The following is a 19674-nucleotide window of genomic DNA, read 5'->3' on the forward strand; positions in this document are numbered from 1 at the left end:
TGATCAGCAGGAAACTTCGGGGGAAGGTTGGCTTTGATGGGCAGTAAGAAGAACACACACATCATTAAAGCCACAGCAAATTTGATAACCTTACCCTGACAGTAGCATAGTCTTCAGCAATCTCGATGGGATCCATGACAGCCAATGGAGCCTGCACGCTACTCGCTTCCTGCTGGCGCTGTTTGTAATTCTTCGTATTCCCGAAATTTTTCCGTTTAATAACTTCCGTCATTCCTTGGAATTTTGAGAGGTAGGTGTATTGCTGGAAGATACATTATAACTTATTATAACTTATTTAACCCTTTGGAGCCAAAGTTTCACAGAAATAGCAATTTCAAATTTTTGATGAATGGCGTAGGCCTTTAGAAATACTGTTTCTTAGAGAGAAATTTCTCCATTTTGATGCCTCGCATTTGATATCTTCATCTATACACTTAGAATGTTACTCATCCTACAGGACTCCAAGTGTAATAACAGGCAATACAGATTGTACCTACTGGTAGGATTCTAAGTGTTATAACAGACAATACAGATTGTACCTACTGGTAGGATTCCAAGTGTTATAACAGGCAATACAGATTGTACCTACCGGTAGGATTCCAAGTGTTATAACAGGCAATACAGATTGTACCTACCGGTAGGATTCTAAGTGTTATAACAGACAATACAGATTGTACCTACTGGTAGGATTCCAAGTGTTATAACAGGCAATACAGATTGTACCTACCGGTAGGATTCCAAGTGTTATAACAGGCAATACAGATTGTACCTACCGTTAGGATTCCAAGTGTTATAACAGGCAATACAGATTGTACCTACCGGTAGGATTCCAAGTGTTATAACAGGCAATACAGATTGTACCTACCGGCTTTGGTTTGAGAGGGGGCTTCGGTTTAGTCATTGGCGGCAGGAGTGGGGCATCTAATGGCTCATAGAGGGGGTTAACTCTGTCACCACGATCGTCTTGGTTGGCACTGTCGTAGATGTCGTTGTCGATCCATCCTGAAGAAAAGTTTAAGATTAATCAAGGACAGCGAAATCAAGGACAGCGAATCTCCAGTGAACACCTCCGTTACCATGACACCCTCTCTATCAGGGATAGTTATTTTGGGATCAATTGGGTTGATTGAAGACAATTTGACCTCCGTAATCAGGACACCTTTCTACTAAGGACATCATATGTCAGTCCGAGGGTGTCTTTTCTAAAGGGGTTCCTAGAGGTTACTCCTCTGGACATGTGGAAAGCTGAATACGTCGGCCTCGGACACGCATTACAAGTTCAAACTCAGTATAATCACGTAAAATTCATGGAATTTGAAAAAGTTCTGAAAGTTTTTAACAAGACACCTTTGACCTAGAAGACAATAAATAACAAGCAAATCAATACCCGGTGAAATCCGAGAACGGATAATATGACCGAATCTGACAATGATGATGATGATGATGACGATGAAAATATGATGATGTTATAACACAGAGTGTACCAAAACGTTTATTTTGGCCAATTTCTGTAACAACTGGAAGGCGATTAGTCTATAAGTTATTCTATGTCTGTTTTCAATTATGACATGGAATCTCTAAGGCCAGTCACTGGCCCTTCAGAGGAAAAGAGTAGAATGTTTTGGCACACCCTGTGGATCAGAACAAAATGACATAATCTGGAGTTGGAAAGCCCCGGAACTGCAAATTCCTGTCCCATTGTTTGAGCTCCTGATGGGACAGGCGTTCACATTGACGTTGCGGGGATTAAGGAAAACTCACTAATGCCTACAATATGGGATAGCTAGAGCATCTTCAACGGCTAGGTGAGCACCTTCAGCAGCTGGGTGAGCACCTTCAGCAGCTGGGTGAGCACCTTCAGCAGCTGGGTGAGCACCTTCAGCAGCTAGGTGAGCACCTTCAGCAGCTAGGTGAGCACCTTCAGCAGCTGGGTGAGCACCTTCAGCAGCTGGGTGAGCACCTTCAGCAGCTAGGTGAGCACCTTCAGCAGCTAGGTGAGCACCTTCAACAGCTAGGTGATGTGGGACATAAGCACGGTATATTTACAAGGTGATGATGAATGCATGCAATATACACAACAAATAGCGATCGGAGTAATGACGTCGTTTGTGGACTGACACCTTTCAGGAGATAAAGCGCACTGCAAAGGAGCCATTTAAATTGCTGCGATTTTAATTGCATTAGACGATAATCACTTGTTTGCGGTGGTCGTCATAGGTCGGATGAGTCAATATCAAACTCAGCGATCATCGATTTTACTTGCAGATGAGTGATAATTTTGTCGCACACAGCAGAGATTAAAATGGCAAGTAGCTGTGATCTGTTTTTTTATATATCAACAACCATCTCTATCACTTCCACTGGGTTTTGACAATGCATGTCACCCTGGCCAGCACCAGGTGTATACCGGTGACCTTTATAGCTCAGGAACTATTTCTGGTGACACGAAATCTTAGGGGCACGGCCTTTATCGAGAGCTGCCACCTCGTTTTTAAGGTGTACAAACCTCAAACATAAAGGAACTTGTGAACAACAGAACTGAGGAATATTTAGCAGTACAGATCACTGCCCGCTCAGTGTACGAATCTGGGAAATATGCGGCAGCAAAAGGGTTAAGGAATCACAGGACTAGGAGAAGCAGGGGCCCGGTTGTTCAAAAGCACAAAAGTCACGTTATCCCTAACAGTTACGTTAAGTATCCTTAAGGACGTTATCTCTCTCAGTTAAACCATTAGTATGTCCACGTTAAGACTGAACGTCTCTGTTAAAGCTAACGTTGTTTTGAACAACACCGCCCAGAGGTACAACACTTTGACGACGAGCGAGTAATAGTCACCCTCTTCCTGCCCGACGCGCCCGGTTGCGGGCAGCGTGGACGCCTTCTGCAGGCGCTTCCCGGATGCGTCGATCACCGTGTTTGCTGGCACACCTTACAGAGGGAGGAAGGAATGTTATTGTAATGGCAGAAATATTGATGTTGTGGGCTGTTCTAATCAATGTCATCACCCATGAGAATCATGGCATCGCAGGATACTTTTTCGAAAGGAAATTTTGTAGGTGGTCAAGCTCTCAAGAACAATAGAACCTCTCTTAGCAGACACCTCTCTTTCAAGGACACCCTCTCTGTTATTATCAAGGTTCCTTATTGGTCATTTCAATTGAATTTAATCTCTGTAATCAGGACACCTCTCAATGAAGGACAGAATTTGTCAGATCCAGGGGTGTCCATAACAGAGAAATTCTAATTTTTGCTATCTTCTGCAGGTACATTATGACCTTATTCAGCCAAACAAATGTAGTGCCATGATTCTCACAGTGACAAAATAATGGTGTCTGCAACCAGATTCTGAAACAGGAACATGCATTAAATTACGCAAATATGAAATATGGATGCTATACATGTATTTTCCAACGTTTTTAAAGGAGTAGGCAGATTATTTCTTAAAGGGATTTCGTTCTTTGTTTATTTCTGAAAGAGTTTGATATCTTTCCAATTTTGTCTTTAACTCCAATCGTGGTTCGGCTATGGTAAGAGACTTTTTAGTTCAAAGTTTTTCGAACAAAAATGAACTTTAGAAACATTCTCTTTTATTTTATAACACAGAAAAACACACTGGATGAGAAATAATGGAACACTGTTAAATGTGTGTAGGTAACACTACGCTGGGAACACCAAACAACAAATTTGTCAACTCACTAAAGCGAAGTTTAGGTGCAACACAGTTCACTCGAGGAAAACAGTCATCTCACTCAAGGGGACAATTTTGACCCTTATTTTAATGGAAGCATGTGGAATACACAATGCACTGCCCAATGTACAATCACTGTGCATTAACTGTCAATCACATCAGAGATGTGTAAATTGATTCATAGCAGACGTTTTTCTGAAACTGTGCCTGTGTCGATCACATCAGAGATGTGTAAATTGATTCATAGCAGACGTTTTTCTGAAACTGTGCCTGTGTCAATCACATCAGAGATGTGTAAATTGATTCATAGCAGACGATTTCTGAAAGTGGGCCGTGTTTTTCCTAGTTTTTCGACATGTATTGCTATCGTTTCATCATTTTGGCTAAATACCAGACAAGCCTCAACAAATTTATATTTTGAAATTGGGTGGTCAGGCCGCTTAGTAAAAAACCCACCAGTGACCGCCCAGGTAGGATTGGATGAAGTTGGTTTGAATACTCTAAAAAGTCTGATAGTACTTCTAGTTTTTATAATTTGAAAACTTCGGAAAAACGGCCACGTTAAACTCAATGAGTAATCATCTGTCTGTCTGTATTCACAACTAATAGTTAAAAACAGAATTTGTGCATCCGACCTTTTTTAAAAGTTCCAGTTGAATCGAATTGAATATTGGTGCTGATACAATGAACAGAAACGATGCTTTATAATATCCTCGGAAAGCTGGACCAAACGTGTGCAACGACAACACCTAGATTTGTGAAAAAGGAGCAAAAGTGGGGAAGAAAATATATTAGTGAAAAGTGTCGAAACAACTAACCAAAGAAGGATCAAATAAACTTTAGCGGAAACATAAAGGGTGATCTACTCTTTGTCAAAATGTAATGGACTTCATACTGGAGAATCGGCTCCCCAACTGACTGAGAACCATGTGTAGGCAAGTGGCATTCCAGCTTACCGAGAGGCCGGCCCCATACTGGAGAATCAGCTCCCCAACTGACTGAGAACCATGTGTAGGCAAGTGGCATTCCAGCTTACCGAGAGGCCGGCCCCACTAGCTCAATCAGCATTGGAGACAATCAACTCCCCAACTGACTGAGAATCATGTGTAGGCAAGTGGCATTCCAGCTTACCGAGAGGCCGGCCCCATTAGCTCAATCAGCATTGGAGACAATCAGCTCCCCAACTGAGAATCATGTGTAGGCAAGTGGCATTCCAGCTTACCGAGAGGCCGGCCCCATTAGCTCAATCAGCATTGGAGACAATCAGCTCCCCAACTGAGAATCATGTGTAGGCAAGTGGCATTCCAGCTTACCGAGAGGCCGGCCCCATTAGCTCAATCAGCATTGGAGACAATCAGCTCCCCAACTAACTGAGAATCATGTTCAGGCAAGGTAGGCTTTGCAGCTTACCGAGGCCTGCCCCATCAGCTCAATTGGCATTAGAGACAAACACCAACGTTAGCTCAACTCAGCGTTACCACCTTCAGTAAATTTATCTACAAAAGCAGCATTAGGACTTAATGCCAAGAAACCCAGCTCGTGAAGGTGGAAGGCCTGCTTGGTTCTCGGCAAGATGGGCATTCAATACACCAGGATGGAACTGGTCACTTCTGTTCAATTTTGATGAAGAACACCAATCATTTTAGATGCTTCTGAAAAAGTTTAGCAGCGATCCTTCAGTGGCTAGTTGAGCAATCATGTATGAGATGGGCATAGCTCTTCAGGTCAACAAAGATTAGGATACATTTTTGATATTTCAGGCTACCCACGGCTTCGATATCATGTCACGTGTTGTCTGCCAATTCCACGAGGTAAGAAGCACATAGTTCCACGTCAATCTATTTCTGTGTCAGAATTTCAAGTAGAGGACCACAAAAAGCACCTCGCAGATGAGCAACTTTAATCACTGCGACCCGCAATCATGAGTCGCAGTGATTTAAATCGCTTGTTTGCGCTGGGCTTGAGCGACAATGACAACCAAATGCAAACTAATCGAAATGAGGAGTCGCTTTTCAAAGCTATGCCTAATTCATGCAAAGACACAGAGGAGAGAAAAGTAAAATTAATATTTCACCTCAATTTGGCAGGCCAGTCCTGAACATTCATACACACTACAATGACTTGATCCACAGAGGACTTCCTGCCACTTTGAGGTGAGACAAAACGCCTGTTCACACGCACAGAAAAAAGACAAATTGATTGGATCAATCCTCATTGTGGCCTCATTTCTGTGTGCCCGTTTACATGACACACCACAGTCTGGGAGAATAGGGATGATGTCTTGTGCGAGTCAGACCTCAGCAGGAGTGCTTCACTGCCCTTGTATGAAGAGATGAGACTCGACTGCAGACCACACTAGATTTGGGATTTTTTTCTGAGCGTGTAAACAGCCCTTGTATGAAGAGATGAGACTCGACTGTAAACCACATTGGATTTGGGATTTTTTTCTGAGCGTGGAAACGGCCCTTGTATGAAGAGATGAGACTCAACTGTAGACCACATTGGATTTGGGATTTTTTTCTGAGCGTGTAAACGGCCCTTGTATGAAGAAGTTTCTCGGTCCATTGGTTTATTTTCCAGCAAACGAACGCTGGTGTGGGATTTTAATGGCGCTAAGCCCCATATTGAACAGCCTTTAAAACCGGGCAAAACAGAAAAAAAATCGAAGCGCAAAGAAAAACATGTCCACAGTCAAGTCTCAGATCTCTTTCCGTGAGAAAAAAAACGAAATCTCCGGCAACAGCAAACATTTCAATCACCTTCGTCGTCATCTTGCTGCAAGGCAAGTTTCATGCTTTTCGATTTTCTAAACTGATAACGCGGTTGGATAGATTCAGAATCTGCAGACATGCCAGAGGACTCCCGCTCCTTATCTCCCTCCGAGTCTTTCGAATCTCTGCTAATCGTGGAAGAAGTCGTGAAGGAAGATTTCCCGTCCGGGTACTTTTTCCTATACATCTCTGAAAACACAAGCAATTAGTACATAGACATGCACCTGGGGACCAGGTTGGGAATTTGCATATTCCAATACGATTGGCTGAGTTGGCGTCTGCTAGAGAAATTCACCCAATCCTGACGGCTCACCTGAAATGAACACCTGATGAGAGAACACCGCTTGAAGCGACCAGCGACAGCACAGAGTGAAACACATATTCAAATCTATTATTCATGGTACAATTTTTCTACACACTCTACAATAATATTTACGAGACGGGCTTGCAACGACTGCCTACATCAAAACAATTCACATCTCTCTATAACTCTTCTTCCAAGGCCGGGCTAACATAAGATTTACAGGTGACACAAGTCACATTTGTGTCACGTGCAACTCACGTGTCACATAAAACTCATGCGTCACAAGTAACTTATGTGTCACATGTAACGGATGTGTCACATGTAACGGATGTGTCACATGTAACGGATGTGTCACATGTAACTGATGTGTCACATGTAACTCATGTGTCACATGTAACTCACGTGCCACGTGTAACTTATGTGTCACGTGTGACTCACATGTCACATCTCACGTGTCACAAACAGTAATTGACCCAGCCTTGAAAACATGACGTGAATGACATAAGGACGAAAAGTGACATCGTGAATCTTACATGTCGCCTGCTCTTGGATATTGACCAGGTGACAGTGGGAACAAGTCAACCTAACCCCAGAGGCAATTTTCCCAAATAGGCAAAAAAATGGTCGCGTGTATTTCAGACTTGTGTACTTTGCCATATCATCAGCTCAAGTTGATCACAATTTCAACACTCACCGGCATACATATTTCGTCTTAACTGGGTTGTCTTAATGATATCGTCGCCCATATCGGCATGGGCGGGAATCTCACTGTAGATGTCGTGCTCGTACGCGGGAGGAGACGAAGACGAGCCTCTATCTTGTCCGTCGCTGTCCGAGTGACACCTGTCATAGATTGGCACATCGTAAACAGGTTCGGAGTCTTCTACGCTTTGGCTAAAATGGAACGATTCTGATCATAAGCTCTTGGCCTGTACATTCCTGTTCAAACTCAACTCCCTGGGCGGTATACTGTCCAGCTGTCTCTAAGACACAAACCCACAACCTCCTGATCAAGAGCCTGGTGCTATGCCACTGACATCCCCCATACAAAAGTTACTGATAACAGCTTCTCTTTTTCACGAGGGAAATTGATTAAGTACAATTTTTGGGGTAAGGGGTCAAAATCAATTAAGATGCTGGAGTAGTTTTAAACTGACAAGTAATGTCAAAAGAGGGTGATAATGCCTTCATCACTCATTTTGGCCTCAAGAACAAAAGTCCGAAAACTCTTACCTATTGCTAGTGCTAACCTTCCCGATATATATGTTCTTTGGCAGTGCAGCGGGAGGGCGCTTGTCTATGTCCGGCCGGAGTTCGTCACCTGAGAATGAGCTTTTGAACGAGTTTTCTGTTTCGCTCCGACGATCCCAGCACATTTTGAAGAAAGGAGTGAAAACCGCCGCTGAAAGAAGTCACATGATTTACCGTTGAATACTTTCTTAGCTCTTGGTTCATAATCTATCGGGATGCACCGCTAACTTAAGCACATTGCTCTGGGGCTAGCTCTCTGGCAGAACTCTCTGGGGAGTTGATTTTTGTCACCAAAAAATGGACTGACTACAATCCTCTCAAGAAATTCCAAAACGAAGAAGATTAGAAGAAGAAGGAAGAGGAGGAAGAGGGAGGAGAAGTAGGTTTAGGAGTAGGAGAAGAAGAAGAGGAAGAGAAGAAGTAGGTGAAGAAGAAGAAGGAGAAAAATTAGATGAAGGAGAAGGAAAAGCAGGTGAAGAAGAGGAAGAGGAAGAGGAAGAGGAAGTAGGTGAAGGAGAAGAAGAAGTAGGTGAAGGAGAAGAAGGAAAAAGTGAGAAGAAAAGAAGCGGGGTAGGAGAAAAAAGAAGAAATAGGAGAAGGAGGAGGAGGAGGAAGAAGGAAAAGAAGAAGATTCTCCTTGTTATTTGGACAAACACTTACTTTGTTGTTGAAAGTTTGCACTGGTCGTCATGAATCTGGCTCGGAGTCGATCAGCTATCGCATTGCCCTCCGTGATCAGGGCCTGGGTATACTCGTTGGAGAAGAAAGCATTAGCACCACCACTTTCGGTCACGGCGAGGATCAGAGTCGGTGCTTGTTGTATGCCACTTGCAAACACTCTGAGAAGAACAAGAATTCATGTTATCATCCGCAATTCTGCTGATTTTAAGTCTAACAGTCATCTTGAACACTAGTGTATGCATTGGCACTATGGCTCCCCCTAAGATGCACTGGATTGAGATTTGCAAGACTACACACAAACAGGCCTACTGCTTTTGTGAACAGGCCCAAGAGAAAGTCTGCTGGATGTGTCATGCATTCATGAGTTGAGCCTTGGCTGGTCCTTTTGAATCATTCTGTCTTAGTCTCAAGTCCTAAGTCATTTTTTGCACTTTACTTACAGTTCTTCAAAGTTTATAAGTTGCAATTCAGACATTTTCCACAACATTTTTTCTCTCCAATTTTTATAATCTTAGTTCTTACCTTAGATTGGTCAGCGATGCTTTCCTTTTGGCAGAATAAACGAGAATATACCCATGATTAAACTCGTCCCGAAGAGGACCAGCACCATGTATGGAAGTCAGCACGATTTCTACGCGACGTTTCGAGTCGCCTAAGTACGTCTCTAGCGAGAGGGCCTGGTACTTGTCGGACGTCACATAGCAACACTGATGGCTCAGTAACGGCCCGACCGGGAGGTGAATACGGTCACCACAGGTGAAGCACATCACAATTCTGGAAGGAAAAGTTGGAAAATGAAGCCGAGGGGCACAGAAGTCAATCTTAAGCAACTAAATTCCTAGCCCTTTTCACTCTTTTGAATGAGGCTCAAAACCAAGCTTCCTTCCTTGCGCCTGATGTCTCTGCCACGGCGAGCAACCATTTGAGAAACAAGAGTGTTAGCGTAGACTCCACCTCTGGCCGTAGATGAAGTCACTCGGCCAATAGACCTAATTGGGGCCTAATCGTAGTGGCACGCAGTGGCCTTTGAAGAGGAATACTACCTCCAAGTGCAGAACGAACACTGAAGAAGAGGCCACTCATAATTTTCAAAACTTTCCTAAAAACAGCCGAAGTTCCTTTCTCAGAGAGACCAGGGTGTGTGATCAAAGACAAAATTGTTTCATTCAGAGGCGATATCGCTTATGCATAACTAACCTGGCCAGTGGAAGAGGTGATGGGTGATTACATAGTACGCTGTTGCCCCTGAACAACTGCAAAAGCTATCGCCACGATTAGTTACGCATGAGCAAAAACACGTACGAATCAAATAATTTTGTCTTTGGGCCGTGGAGACTGGCCCGTTTGTACTCACCGAACATCTGGTTCTAGGTTTTCCGCTAATCGGAATGGGTCTATAAAGCCCGCCCGGTGCTTGATGCTATCGAAGAGCAGACGCACCGCTTGGCTAACCTGATTGTCGTGGAAGTGCTTCTCGATGATGCGTGGCGCTGGAGGAAATGTGATGAACGGGCACTGCAGCCTGGAGAAGTAGGAGGAGAAGGTCAAAGCAAGCACGACCCAGGACAGGTAAGTTACTTCTGAACAGGACCGTACTTATATATCTTCCGCCAAAACTCGGGCCTTTTTCAGGTATAGTAGAAAACAGGCTGTGAGGGTCTGGGCAAACACAACCAGGACAGGTTTCTTTTGAACAGTACAGTAACAATACCTATTAGCCAAGTCTGTCATTTGTCATGGACTGTAGACGCAAGATGGTTATGGTCGAGGAAAACATGACCTATGACAGATAAGTTAGAACACCAACATACTTGTATCTGTTTGCAAAACTCTGGCCCTTTTCATGGACGCCAGGCCATGAGGGTTGAAACAAACACAACCATAACAGATAAGTTAGTTCTGAACACCACTGTACCTACCTGTCGGCTAAAGTCTGTCCTTCATCACGCAACGTCGATGCCATCTTCTCCGAGTCGGGGTCGTAAGCAAGCACGACGACGACAGGTAATCCTTGGAATGATTTTCTTTCTTCTGGACGCATTTCGGACAGTAGTGTTTTATCTAACGCAGTTCTAAGATAGTCTAAACTATCTGCATTGGAGAAGACACACAGACACCCTGGAAAACAACGACAATATTGACAACTGAGTAATTTCTTGCATGCGTCAACGGAGTGCCCCGCAACAGGTGATTTGAATTACATGCGACCATAATCACTCATCTGCAGAGGTCAACACAGGTCGCAGCGTCAGGAAAGTCAGTATCAAACCCAGCAGTTACTGGTTTCAACCGCATACAAGCGATCATTTTGTCACACATTGCTGATATTGCAGGTAACTGCGATTAAAATCGATCGTCAAACATACCATGAGGTGAAAACTCCGGAGTTTTAAATGAGTATTGGGGTAAATTAACATCACCGTCTATCGTCCGGTAATCTAAGCTGTAAATTGTTTCTTCGTGGGTGTATTCATCGTCGATACATTGAGCCTGGAACGTAAAGGGTTAAAATTGTATTGTATGTTAAGTAGTTTATCAAATGTTAAAGACCAGTGACAGTGAGAAGATTGCCTGTGCCTCATGCACTCCCCCTTAATTTTATCGTTGCTTATTCTTTTTCTGCGTTCAGAGGATATGTATATAACCTTGCATCATATCCTCTGGTCATGTACCGCGAAAAGATCGGCGGTTCACTGGAGGTCTTCAGCTTATAACTTGGATCTGACTTCATATACAGTGGAACCTCCCTTAGCGGACACCTCTCTATTAAGGACAACCTCTCTATTAAGGACAACCTCTCTATTAAGGACAACCTCTCTATTAAGGACAACCTCTCTATTAAGGACACTAGCTTTGGTCCCAAATTGGTTGTTCCCATTCAATTTGACCTCTCTAATCAGGACACCTCTCTATTAAGGACAGCACTGGTCAGTCCCGAGGGTGTCCTTAATAGAGAGGTTCTACTGTTATACGACCTACCCGTATCTCCGATGCAAGCTCATCAGCTAAGCCTTCTGAGCCAAGAATGACTAGATTGAGACGGTTGTCGTCAGGATTGATGAGCCACTGACTGTTGCGACTCCAGGACTGTGGTCTGAAAAGAAGAAGAACTTGATATTATATTTTGAGCTCTTAGATGGTTTTCTTTCCCTGTTTTCCTGTTCACAGCGGATTTGGGACACCATATTATTACCCCAGTCTCCACAGAAATCAATCAGGGGCTTCAAGGAGCAACCAGAAGGCGCTCACTTGAACTTGACCAGTTGGGGAACCAAGCATTAATTCGGCGGCGAGTCGAACCCACGACCTCTTGATTATGAGGCCGACTTCCTTCCACTGTACCACCACTGCCCCATGACGTGATTCTGAAATGATCATACAGGATTACAGGGATTCACTTTTGGTATCAATTTAGAAGCAGGTTGAGTATTCTCAGCTGCAAAAAATGACAAGTACAATCTTCGCCATCTTTTAAACCAGATGCCCCGGAAAAAAACTTGACATCATTCGTTTAAAATTATTCTGCAGTACAATTACACAGCCACACCACATTTAAATAGGTCAAACAGGAAATGACACAAAAAGTAAAGTCCGCCACTTCGAAAAAGGTTTTTTAAGGAGAATAATTATAATATAGAGATGTTTCGGAGTAAAATAAAGGTTTTAAATGATCACACAACAACATTAAGCAAAGTTTAGAATTCCAACCCAAAAATTATACTACACCAAATCAAAGTCAACCTAAACAGGTAACATCCAGGGAACAAGGAAATGGGTACTACCCAATAGGGGGTTACCTGTACTTGTAGTACTAATGCAATGCACTACATGCAGTACTAGGACTCCCCTGTCTGGCTATTGGTTTTGCCCGTCTGGTCAGTGCTTATTTGCCCTTGCAGGCTTAGGTTTATTGACTCCAAGGAAGCTGTTTCACGGGGGTTGATGTCGTCATGATTCGCCCTGATAACCCCCTTCGATAAGACAGTAGAACAATGGGAATTTAGGGCAAGGTGCTACCAGCCTTGTCTTTGCACTGGCTTCCAATTCAGCAGCGAATTGATTTCAAGATACTTGCAACAACTCACAAGATTGTTCAAGGAAGTGCACCAGCATACCTTTCCGTGCTAGTACGGAATCTTTGCAGTCAAAGACAAACTCGTGCCACAAGCGGTAGGAAGCTGCACATCAGCAGGACCAGAACCTCTTATGGTGTGAGGTGTTTTGCTGTTGGTGCAGCTCGCTTGTGGAACCAGCTGCCACCGGACTTTCACTCACTTGACTCAATAGCATCCCGCGAAGTTACTATTTATAGCTCACAAGGTCATTTGCATAAGATATTGATGATGTTTTAGTCACGTGACAGTCGGACATCGACACTTATTTCTACGCATTTGAGCTTATTTCAAAGTCAATTATCTTTGACCCTGCATTGTTTTTAGCATAAATGATACCATAGAGTCAGAGAGAGAAATATTCAGAACAATTATGTAGTATTTCCAACACTCGGACATGTGCCAGATTGAATCTAACTGCCCCAGTTAGAAAGCCTGAATCCATTACGAAACCGCATGTTTATCCGACATTGCATGTAATTCAGCGATGGGGAAATAGAGGGCAGCAGCTGCAGTGACGTCATCTTCGCGGAATGCTATTGTATCCTTCAAAAGGGAGTTGAAAACGTGGCTATTTAGAAAGGCTTTGGGGGAGTAGCGCTTTAACATCGTATTATCGTAATGAGAAGCGCTATATAAATATGGACTATTATCATTATTATTAATAGACCGAGTATTGGGCTAAGCTGAAATTCTCTTAATACCGATGTAACAGGCAAAATAACGTCTGGCGAAAAGTAGCGTGTACTTTAAGCGACATCTACGGGGTTTACTTACGGAATGCCTTCGCTGCTTGGAACAAAATCATGACATTGGGGTGAAATAAATATAAGCACCAGATGAGGGGGGTCTTACATGCATACAAGCGTTCAGGGGTGCGGCGGGGGGGGCGCTGTCTGCATGATGTAGCGTCAATCATACTGGGTAAAACTTATATCCATGCATGAGGGATTACATCCAGGGTAGTTACTCAATAACATGTGTAGCTCATCATTGCACTCTGAATTTTTGAAAGGCAACTTCCAGCAAATGCGTTTTAGACCAAGATTTTGGGAGAAAAAAATTCAAAAAGTATCATTTTGCCCCAAGACCGAAAAGCTTGCTACCCCCTGGTAGACTTCCGGGCACATCCTCTTAACCTCACCTGTGCCCTCTACTGGCCAACGCCCTCTCGATGACGCTCTCCATACAGTTCTCCTTAAACGGGCACGGTGTACTCGACGGACTATGTATGAATGCTAAGTGGCTGACTAACATCGCGCGGCGATCCTCATTCATTTTGTTCAACGCTTGATACCTGAAACAAACGCAGACCAATCAGACATGCTTATTTGTTTGCTATTTCCAAAATTCTTAAGCAACGCAGGGTGGCTCTTCCAAGATAGGGTGGTAGGCGGCCTAAGTAGGGTGGGTCGTCCCGACAAAAGGCCTTGTGGAGAACACTGCATGTACTTTGAACGTAGACCAACAGCACTGTGACTGACGACAGTAGCAGGAGCTAGCATCAATATTCATTAGCCTTGTTAGCCAAGTTTACAAATGTTCATCCTCGTCATTCATCAACAAGCGCACCTGCCATGGCAACCCCAGGAGTCTGAATCCGGTGAAGAAATTGATGGATTTTATCCATTTAACATCAGCAAAGTGCGAAGTCATTCCCAGGGGAGAGGTCCAGCTTGCCAAGTCTTAATCTCGTTAACAAAAGATCAATAATTAGACTAAAGATAGCTGCAGTATCTGTGCTGCGACGGAAATTTCTTTCATGATTATAAGGAAATTCTATTTTTTCAACTTTCACGGATTGAGATAATTTACAATATTCCTTCCTCCCTACCTGGGTTCTTTGCTGAGTCTATCTTGTATATCCGTTATGTCATCTTTATCGAACTGACCCTCAAATCTATTAAACAGATCCGCCCGCTCCCACAAAAGTTCTTCAAACTCGTTTTTAGCGCGCTCTTTCAGCTCCGATTGAAACTGTTCGTAGACCTCATATCGGTCTTTCTCCGATAGTTGATCATACGATTCCCTGCCCATAAGTTGGATGGAAACTTCTGCGAGTTGTTTGCCAGGGATGATTGCATGGTGTCCCTGAAGAAGACTGTCGAGCAATTGCCTGAACTTCCGCCGTAGACTGAAAAATAAACACAAGTATTAGGAACAGAACGTCTTCCGTGCAGTATCAGAACGACATTTATTGATAACACGGTTCTGTGACTGCCCCCGAGTGGGATCAGTGGCAGAGTAGTTAGAGCGCCGGGCTTATAGCCAGGGAATTGTAGGTTCAACACTTGGACGGGCCAGCACTGCTTCATCTTCGAGTCCTTGAGCAAGGCACTTAACCCTACTTGCTTCTCTCCAACCAGGTGTAAATGAACAATAATAATTTAGCAAGCCGAAACTACGAATGCAGAAAAACGCATTTCCTAAATGGCGAGACATGCTGATCCTCCCGTGACTGCCAACGATGGCCACTATTCTGTACTCGACAGATCCCGCCCTTTCCCGGAATTCAGGGTTTTCTGGGAAAACTATCATCCATTATTCTCAAGGAAGAGTATAGGTATGAGTCAGGTCGATCAGACAAGTTACACAAAGTTGCTAATAGGCAGCTCTCCTATCTTGAGGCAAATCAAACCTGTTCATGCTTGTACGAAGGATGTAATCATCACTGAAGTAAGCACCGAGGCCCGAAAGATGCATACAAGTCTCCTGAAGACTACCAAATCTACCCCTAGCACCCCCTTTATTTGATACCTACTCGAGCCGTCGCTGCTCATCGTGAAGCGCCTTCACGTGTCTCGTAAACACGGCCTCGGCCTCCTCCTCGTCTAAAAGGTCGAACGGTATCCGTACGTCCAGGGAGTCGAGGTGGTCGCTGTCCCGCCATTGGACGTGACTTGCATCCACTAAATGTTCGTCGTAACTCGCGTGAGTCCGTAACGTTTCTTGGCACTCTAACCAATTTCTGAAATCAAATCCAAATATTCATAAACGTTGCAGACATTTTTATCAGATTTTCGAAATCAGGAGTTTGAAATCGTGGCATTGAAGAGTTTTTAACTGGTCTAGTGAAGTTTGCTAGGCCCAAGTTGGAAAGTGCCTGGCAAAGAGCAAGAGCTTTATTGCATGCGATTATAATTGCAGGTCACAGTGGCTAGTCAATCATTTGTGGGCGCTTACCAAGAACCAATTTGACATGCATTTCCCCCTTTTAAAGGTTTTTTCCTCCCTAGGTAGGAATCACATCTTCCACTCCACTTGCATATGGTACCAATTCTAACATGCCCGAAAACTCAAACTCGGGCTTGATTCTGGAACCACAGATAACACACTGTACCAACCTGCTGCTAATTGTGGCCAAATCAGGCAACATTTTCTCTAAAACCAAAGGCAGCTGTTCAAGATATATTCTTTCCTTTTGGCGTATGTGCTCTGCCTGTAATTGTCGCACACGTTTATTGAAAAGTTTCCTAGCACTATCCGTGCCGAAAAGTTCCACGTAGTGATTGAAGTCAGAATTCGTAGAAAACTTTTTACTCCAAGTACTCCAGAGTATTTTGTAGTCGAGAATGTGAGATCTCAGTAGATGCTGATATGCCTCTTCTGCAACTTTCAACAGCTCTTTCCGAGAATGCGCCGCCTCCGCAAACGGCACGAGACGTAAACGGGGATTTTTCAACTTGGCGCTGTCGATAAGATGCGCAAGCGTCAAAAACGCTGACTCGACATTCACGCCATCATGCGCCGACGTTTCGACAATCGGAATGGGCACTTTTAGTTCCTTCCTCTGAGCCAAACGCTCCACCTCCCTGACGTAATTCTCATTGACCTCGTCCATTTTCGTCACAACCAAAACGATGGGCTTTTTCGTTTTCATGAGGTTGCCAATAATGTGTGATATCACTTCAACTTGGCGTTCTAAAGTCCGATTCGGCACCTCGCTGGCGTCGAACAGACAGAGGAATCCGTCAACATTCAGTTTACCGTCTGGGAGCAACTTCTGCTCAAATTCATGTTCCAATGCTGCAAAGGGAAAGACAAGAGTATATCGAGGTGCTGATTTGATCATCTTGCAAAAAGTTTATATTTCGGAACACAGTTTCAATCCTGCAGGCCTGTTCAGGGTTTCCCGCAGGGATTAACTTAGAGGGTACGCAACAGTGGGGTTCGACCCAAGGACCTCTTGACTGCCAGTCATAGACCTGAGCCACTACACCACCCTGGCTTCTCACAGTGTTAACATCATCGGGAAAACAAATTTCTCGGTCTATCTAAATGGTAAGAAAGTATCGGGGGTCCCTCTGCACCACCAAAAATTGAAATGACACCTCATCCCCCCCCACACACCCCCACCGCTAACCTGAATCATCACCACTGGCAACCACCCAAGACGACCTACCGAGAAAATGCATGCTCCTCATCTACATTGTTACATCGATTGATCAGTAGCGACGCTAGACGCCATCAGTAGCGACGCTAGACGCCATCAGTAGCGACGCTAGACGCCATCAGTAGCGACGCTAGACACCATCAGTAGCGACGCTAGACGCCATCAGCAGCGACGCTAGACGCCATCAGTAGCGACGCTAGACGCCATCAGTAGCGACGCTAGACGCCATCAGTAGCGACACTACAGTATTGATGACTAATCTGTGACCTGGCCCGGTGCCTGTCATTCTAGATTGCGCTGATTGGCTAATACACAAATATTGACAAACCTAGCACTAGTACGTTGCATAATATACCAATTTAGTCACGGGTGGTCGATATGGATTTTTCATAGCAAGTGTGTCGATATGTACCAGTGCATGTCATCAGAACGTGGATTCTCAAGGGTTTTTTGCACTTGCAGCCTACACCCGCGCTGATTTTAGATATGAGTTTATTGATTGATACAGGGTTAGTAACAAACACAGAGCTCAACTACTCTATTGTAATGTGGATGGAGTCACGACTATTCTCGAGTCAAGGAATTGAACCTGAGTCCGAGGGTGTTTGTTCGGACACCAGAACACTCAAGGTTGGAGCTAAAATGTAGTCCAAATCCTGTACTGTACAGGTCGGCCAGAGTTTTGACGGAATTAGCTACATCCAAGAGGACGTTGGTATTTCAACACTGTCACTGCCCAAACGATGAGGGCTTATTTCTAAAATGCCAACGCCAATTATAAGACAGAGTTGTTGCATTATCGAGATGATGGACAAAACCTTCAGTGTGAAAAATTACTAGGCACCCGAAAGCTTGGTAATCATGTCCATATTTCCGCTATTGGTTCTTTAAAGGTGAGCACCGGACTTATTAGGGCAAGATGAGGTGATTGGGTCAATCATGTAAGATTACCTAAATATAGCTTCATGATGAAGCTTTGACCTTTAAACACAGGTCACTGGTCTTTCACGACCTCACCTATCATTTATATGGTCACTTCTAGAGGAAGAAACTTTCTTTTTCCAATTCTTAAAATATTGTAGGCCCTTGATTCTGCCTGGAGGCGTACACAAGAGTAATCCAAGTTTGTAATCTATTCAGTATCAAATCTGATTGTAGGTGACTAGGATAATGAGACTTGTAACATTACATTACAGTACTTTAATACGCCATATTCTGTAACTGTAAGTTTGAACTTTACACACAGGTCACTGGTTTTACACCACATCATGTTTTGATAACTTTTATTGTTGTGATCTCTAAATAAATCATACTGAATTCAAAAGCATCCCACATGCCAATTCAACCACTTATGCATTGTGCAAATAAAGATTATCATAATAACATTGGGGTATTGCATCACAATTTACAAATATTGCTGTTAATCCTTCAGGGTGGGACCACAGGGTGCTCCAACCCCAGACCCATATGATGATGTGAACAATTGGGAATTATTCAGATAAAAAAGGTTTAAATAAGTGCAAAAAGGTCATCTCCAGGACACAGACTTCCATCTGTACACATGTGTCATTCTTTATGCTCCAAGAGCAGGTTGTCCTGAAATACACTCAACACAACTCTGATTGAGTGTATTTAGGAAATACACTCACAATTCACACAACTTTGATTGAGTGTATTTCAGGAAATACACTCGCACAACTCTGATTAAGTGCATTTTTGGGAAATACACTCACAATTCATGCAACTTTGATTACACTAGCACAATTCTGATTGAGTGCATTTTTAGGAAATACACTCACAATTCACACAACTTTGATTGAGTGTATTTCAGGAAATACACTCGCACAATTCTGATTGAGTGCATTTTGAGGAAATACACTCACAATTCACACAACTTTGATTGATAGAAATGAAATGGCCAGGGCCATTGTGCTCACCTCATGTGGAGGAAAGATGGATAAAGAGCATGGTATTGTGTCATGTAGTGTTAGGTTTGATGTAGGTCCAAGCAATTACAATTTCCCCAAAATGGCCAATTTACAGTACATTCGACCTCTGTGACCTTGAAAAGTAGGTCAAATCAAAGAAGACCCTGGTGACACATTGAATGGTTGTTAGAATTAGATGTACCTATGATATAAAATTGGTGCCAATCGGGCAAGTCATTACTAGGAATAATGGCATTTTGAAGAATTTAGGATTTGGCCCCCTCCCTGGAGGCCAAACGGCAAATCAGATCGCACCAAACTTCGGTACCTGAGATCACCTGACCAAGGGGTACATGTGTACTTAATTTGTGATCAATAGTCATTGCAGTTAAGAAACGTGCCATAGTTACGGCCCGACGGCGAATTTATGCCATTTGACCTCTGTGACCTTGACAAGAAGGTCAAATTAAAAACCTGTGTGACATATACTGTATGGTGGTTAGATGTACCCATGATATCAAATTGGTGGCAATCGGGCAAGAAGT

The 19674-nt window shown here is 43.6% G+C and overlaps 1 protein-coding gene across 11 annotated transcripts in view; it reads right to left on the bottom strand.

Moving 5' to 3' along the window:
- The window catches only part of LOC135491978 (rho GTPase-activating protein 190-like), a 50704-nt gene that overhangs the window by 19507 nt on the left and 11523 nt on the right, over positions 1-19674 (bottom strand). For 8 of the 11 annotated variants that reach the window (XM_064777991.1, XM_064777987.1, XM_064777992.1 and 5 more), the window contains exons 3-19: positions 16153-16834; positions 15570-15776; positions 14643-14942; positions 13953-14105; positions 13586-13597; positions 11676-11790; positions 11063-11186; positions 10616-10814; positions 10051-10218; positions 9219-9470; positions 8676-8854; positions 7998-8166; positions 7459-7658; positions 6449-6649; positions 2837-2929; positions 866-1002; positions 95-262 (exon numbers count right to left, since the gene is read on the bottom strand). In XM_064777991.1, coding sequence (XP_064634061.1) covers positions 95-262; positions 866-1002; positions 2837-2929; positions 6449-6649; positions 7459-7658; positions 7998-8166; positions 8676-8854; positions 9219-9470; positions 10051-10218; positions 10616-10814; positions 11063-11186; positions 11676-11790; positions 13586-13597; positions 13953-14105; positions 14643-14942; positions 15570-15776; positions 16153-16834 — 3359 coding nt within the window. The remainder of the gene's footprint in view (positions 1-94; positions 263-865; positions 1003-2836; positions 2930-6448; positions 6650-7458; positions 7659-7997; positions 8167-8675; positions 8855-9218; positions 9471-10050; positions 10219-10615; positions 10815-11062; positions 11187-11675; positions 11791-13585; positions 13598-13952; positions 14106-14642; positions 14943-15569; positions 15777-16152; positions 16835-19674) is intronic. The other 3 variants (XM_064777986.1, XM_064777994.1, XM_064777995.1) reach the window with 3 other exon arrangements.

Source organism: Lineus longissimus, chromosome 8 (genome assembly GCF_910592395.1).
Source record: "Lineus longissimus chromosome 8, tnLinLong1.2, whole genome shotgun sequence".
Lineage (NCBI taxonomy): Eukaryota > Metazoa > Nemertea > Pilidiophora > Heteronemertea > Lineidae > Lineus > Lineus longissimus.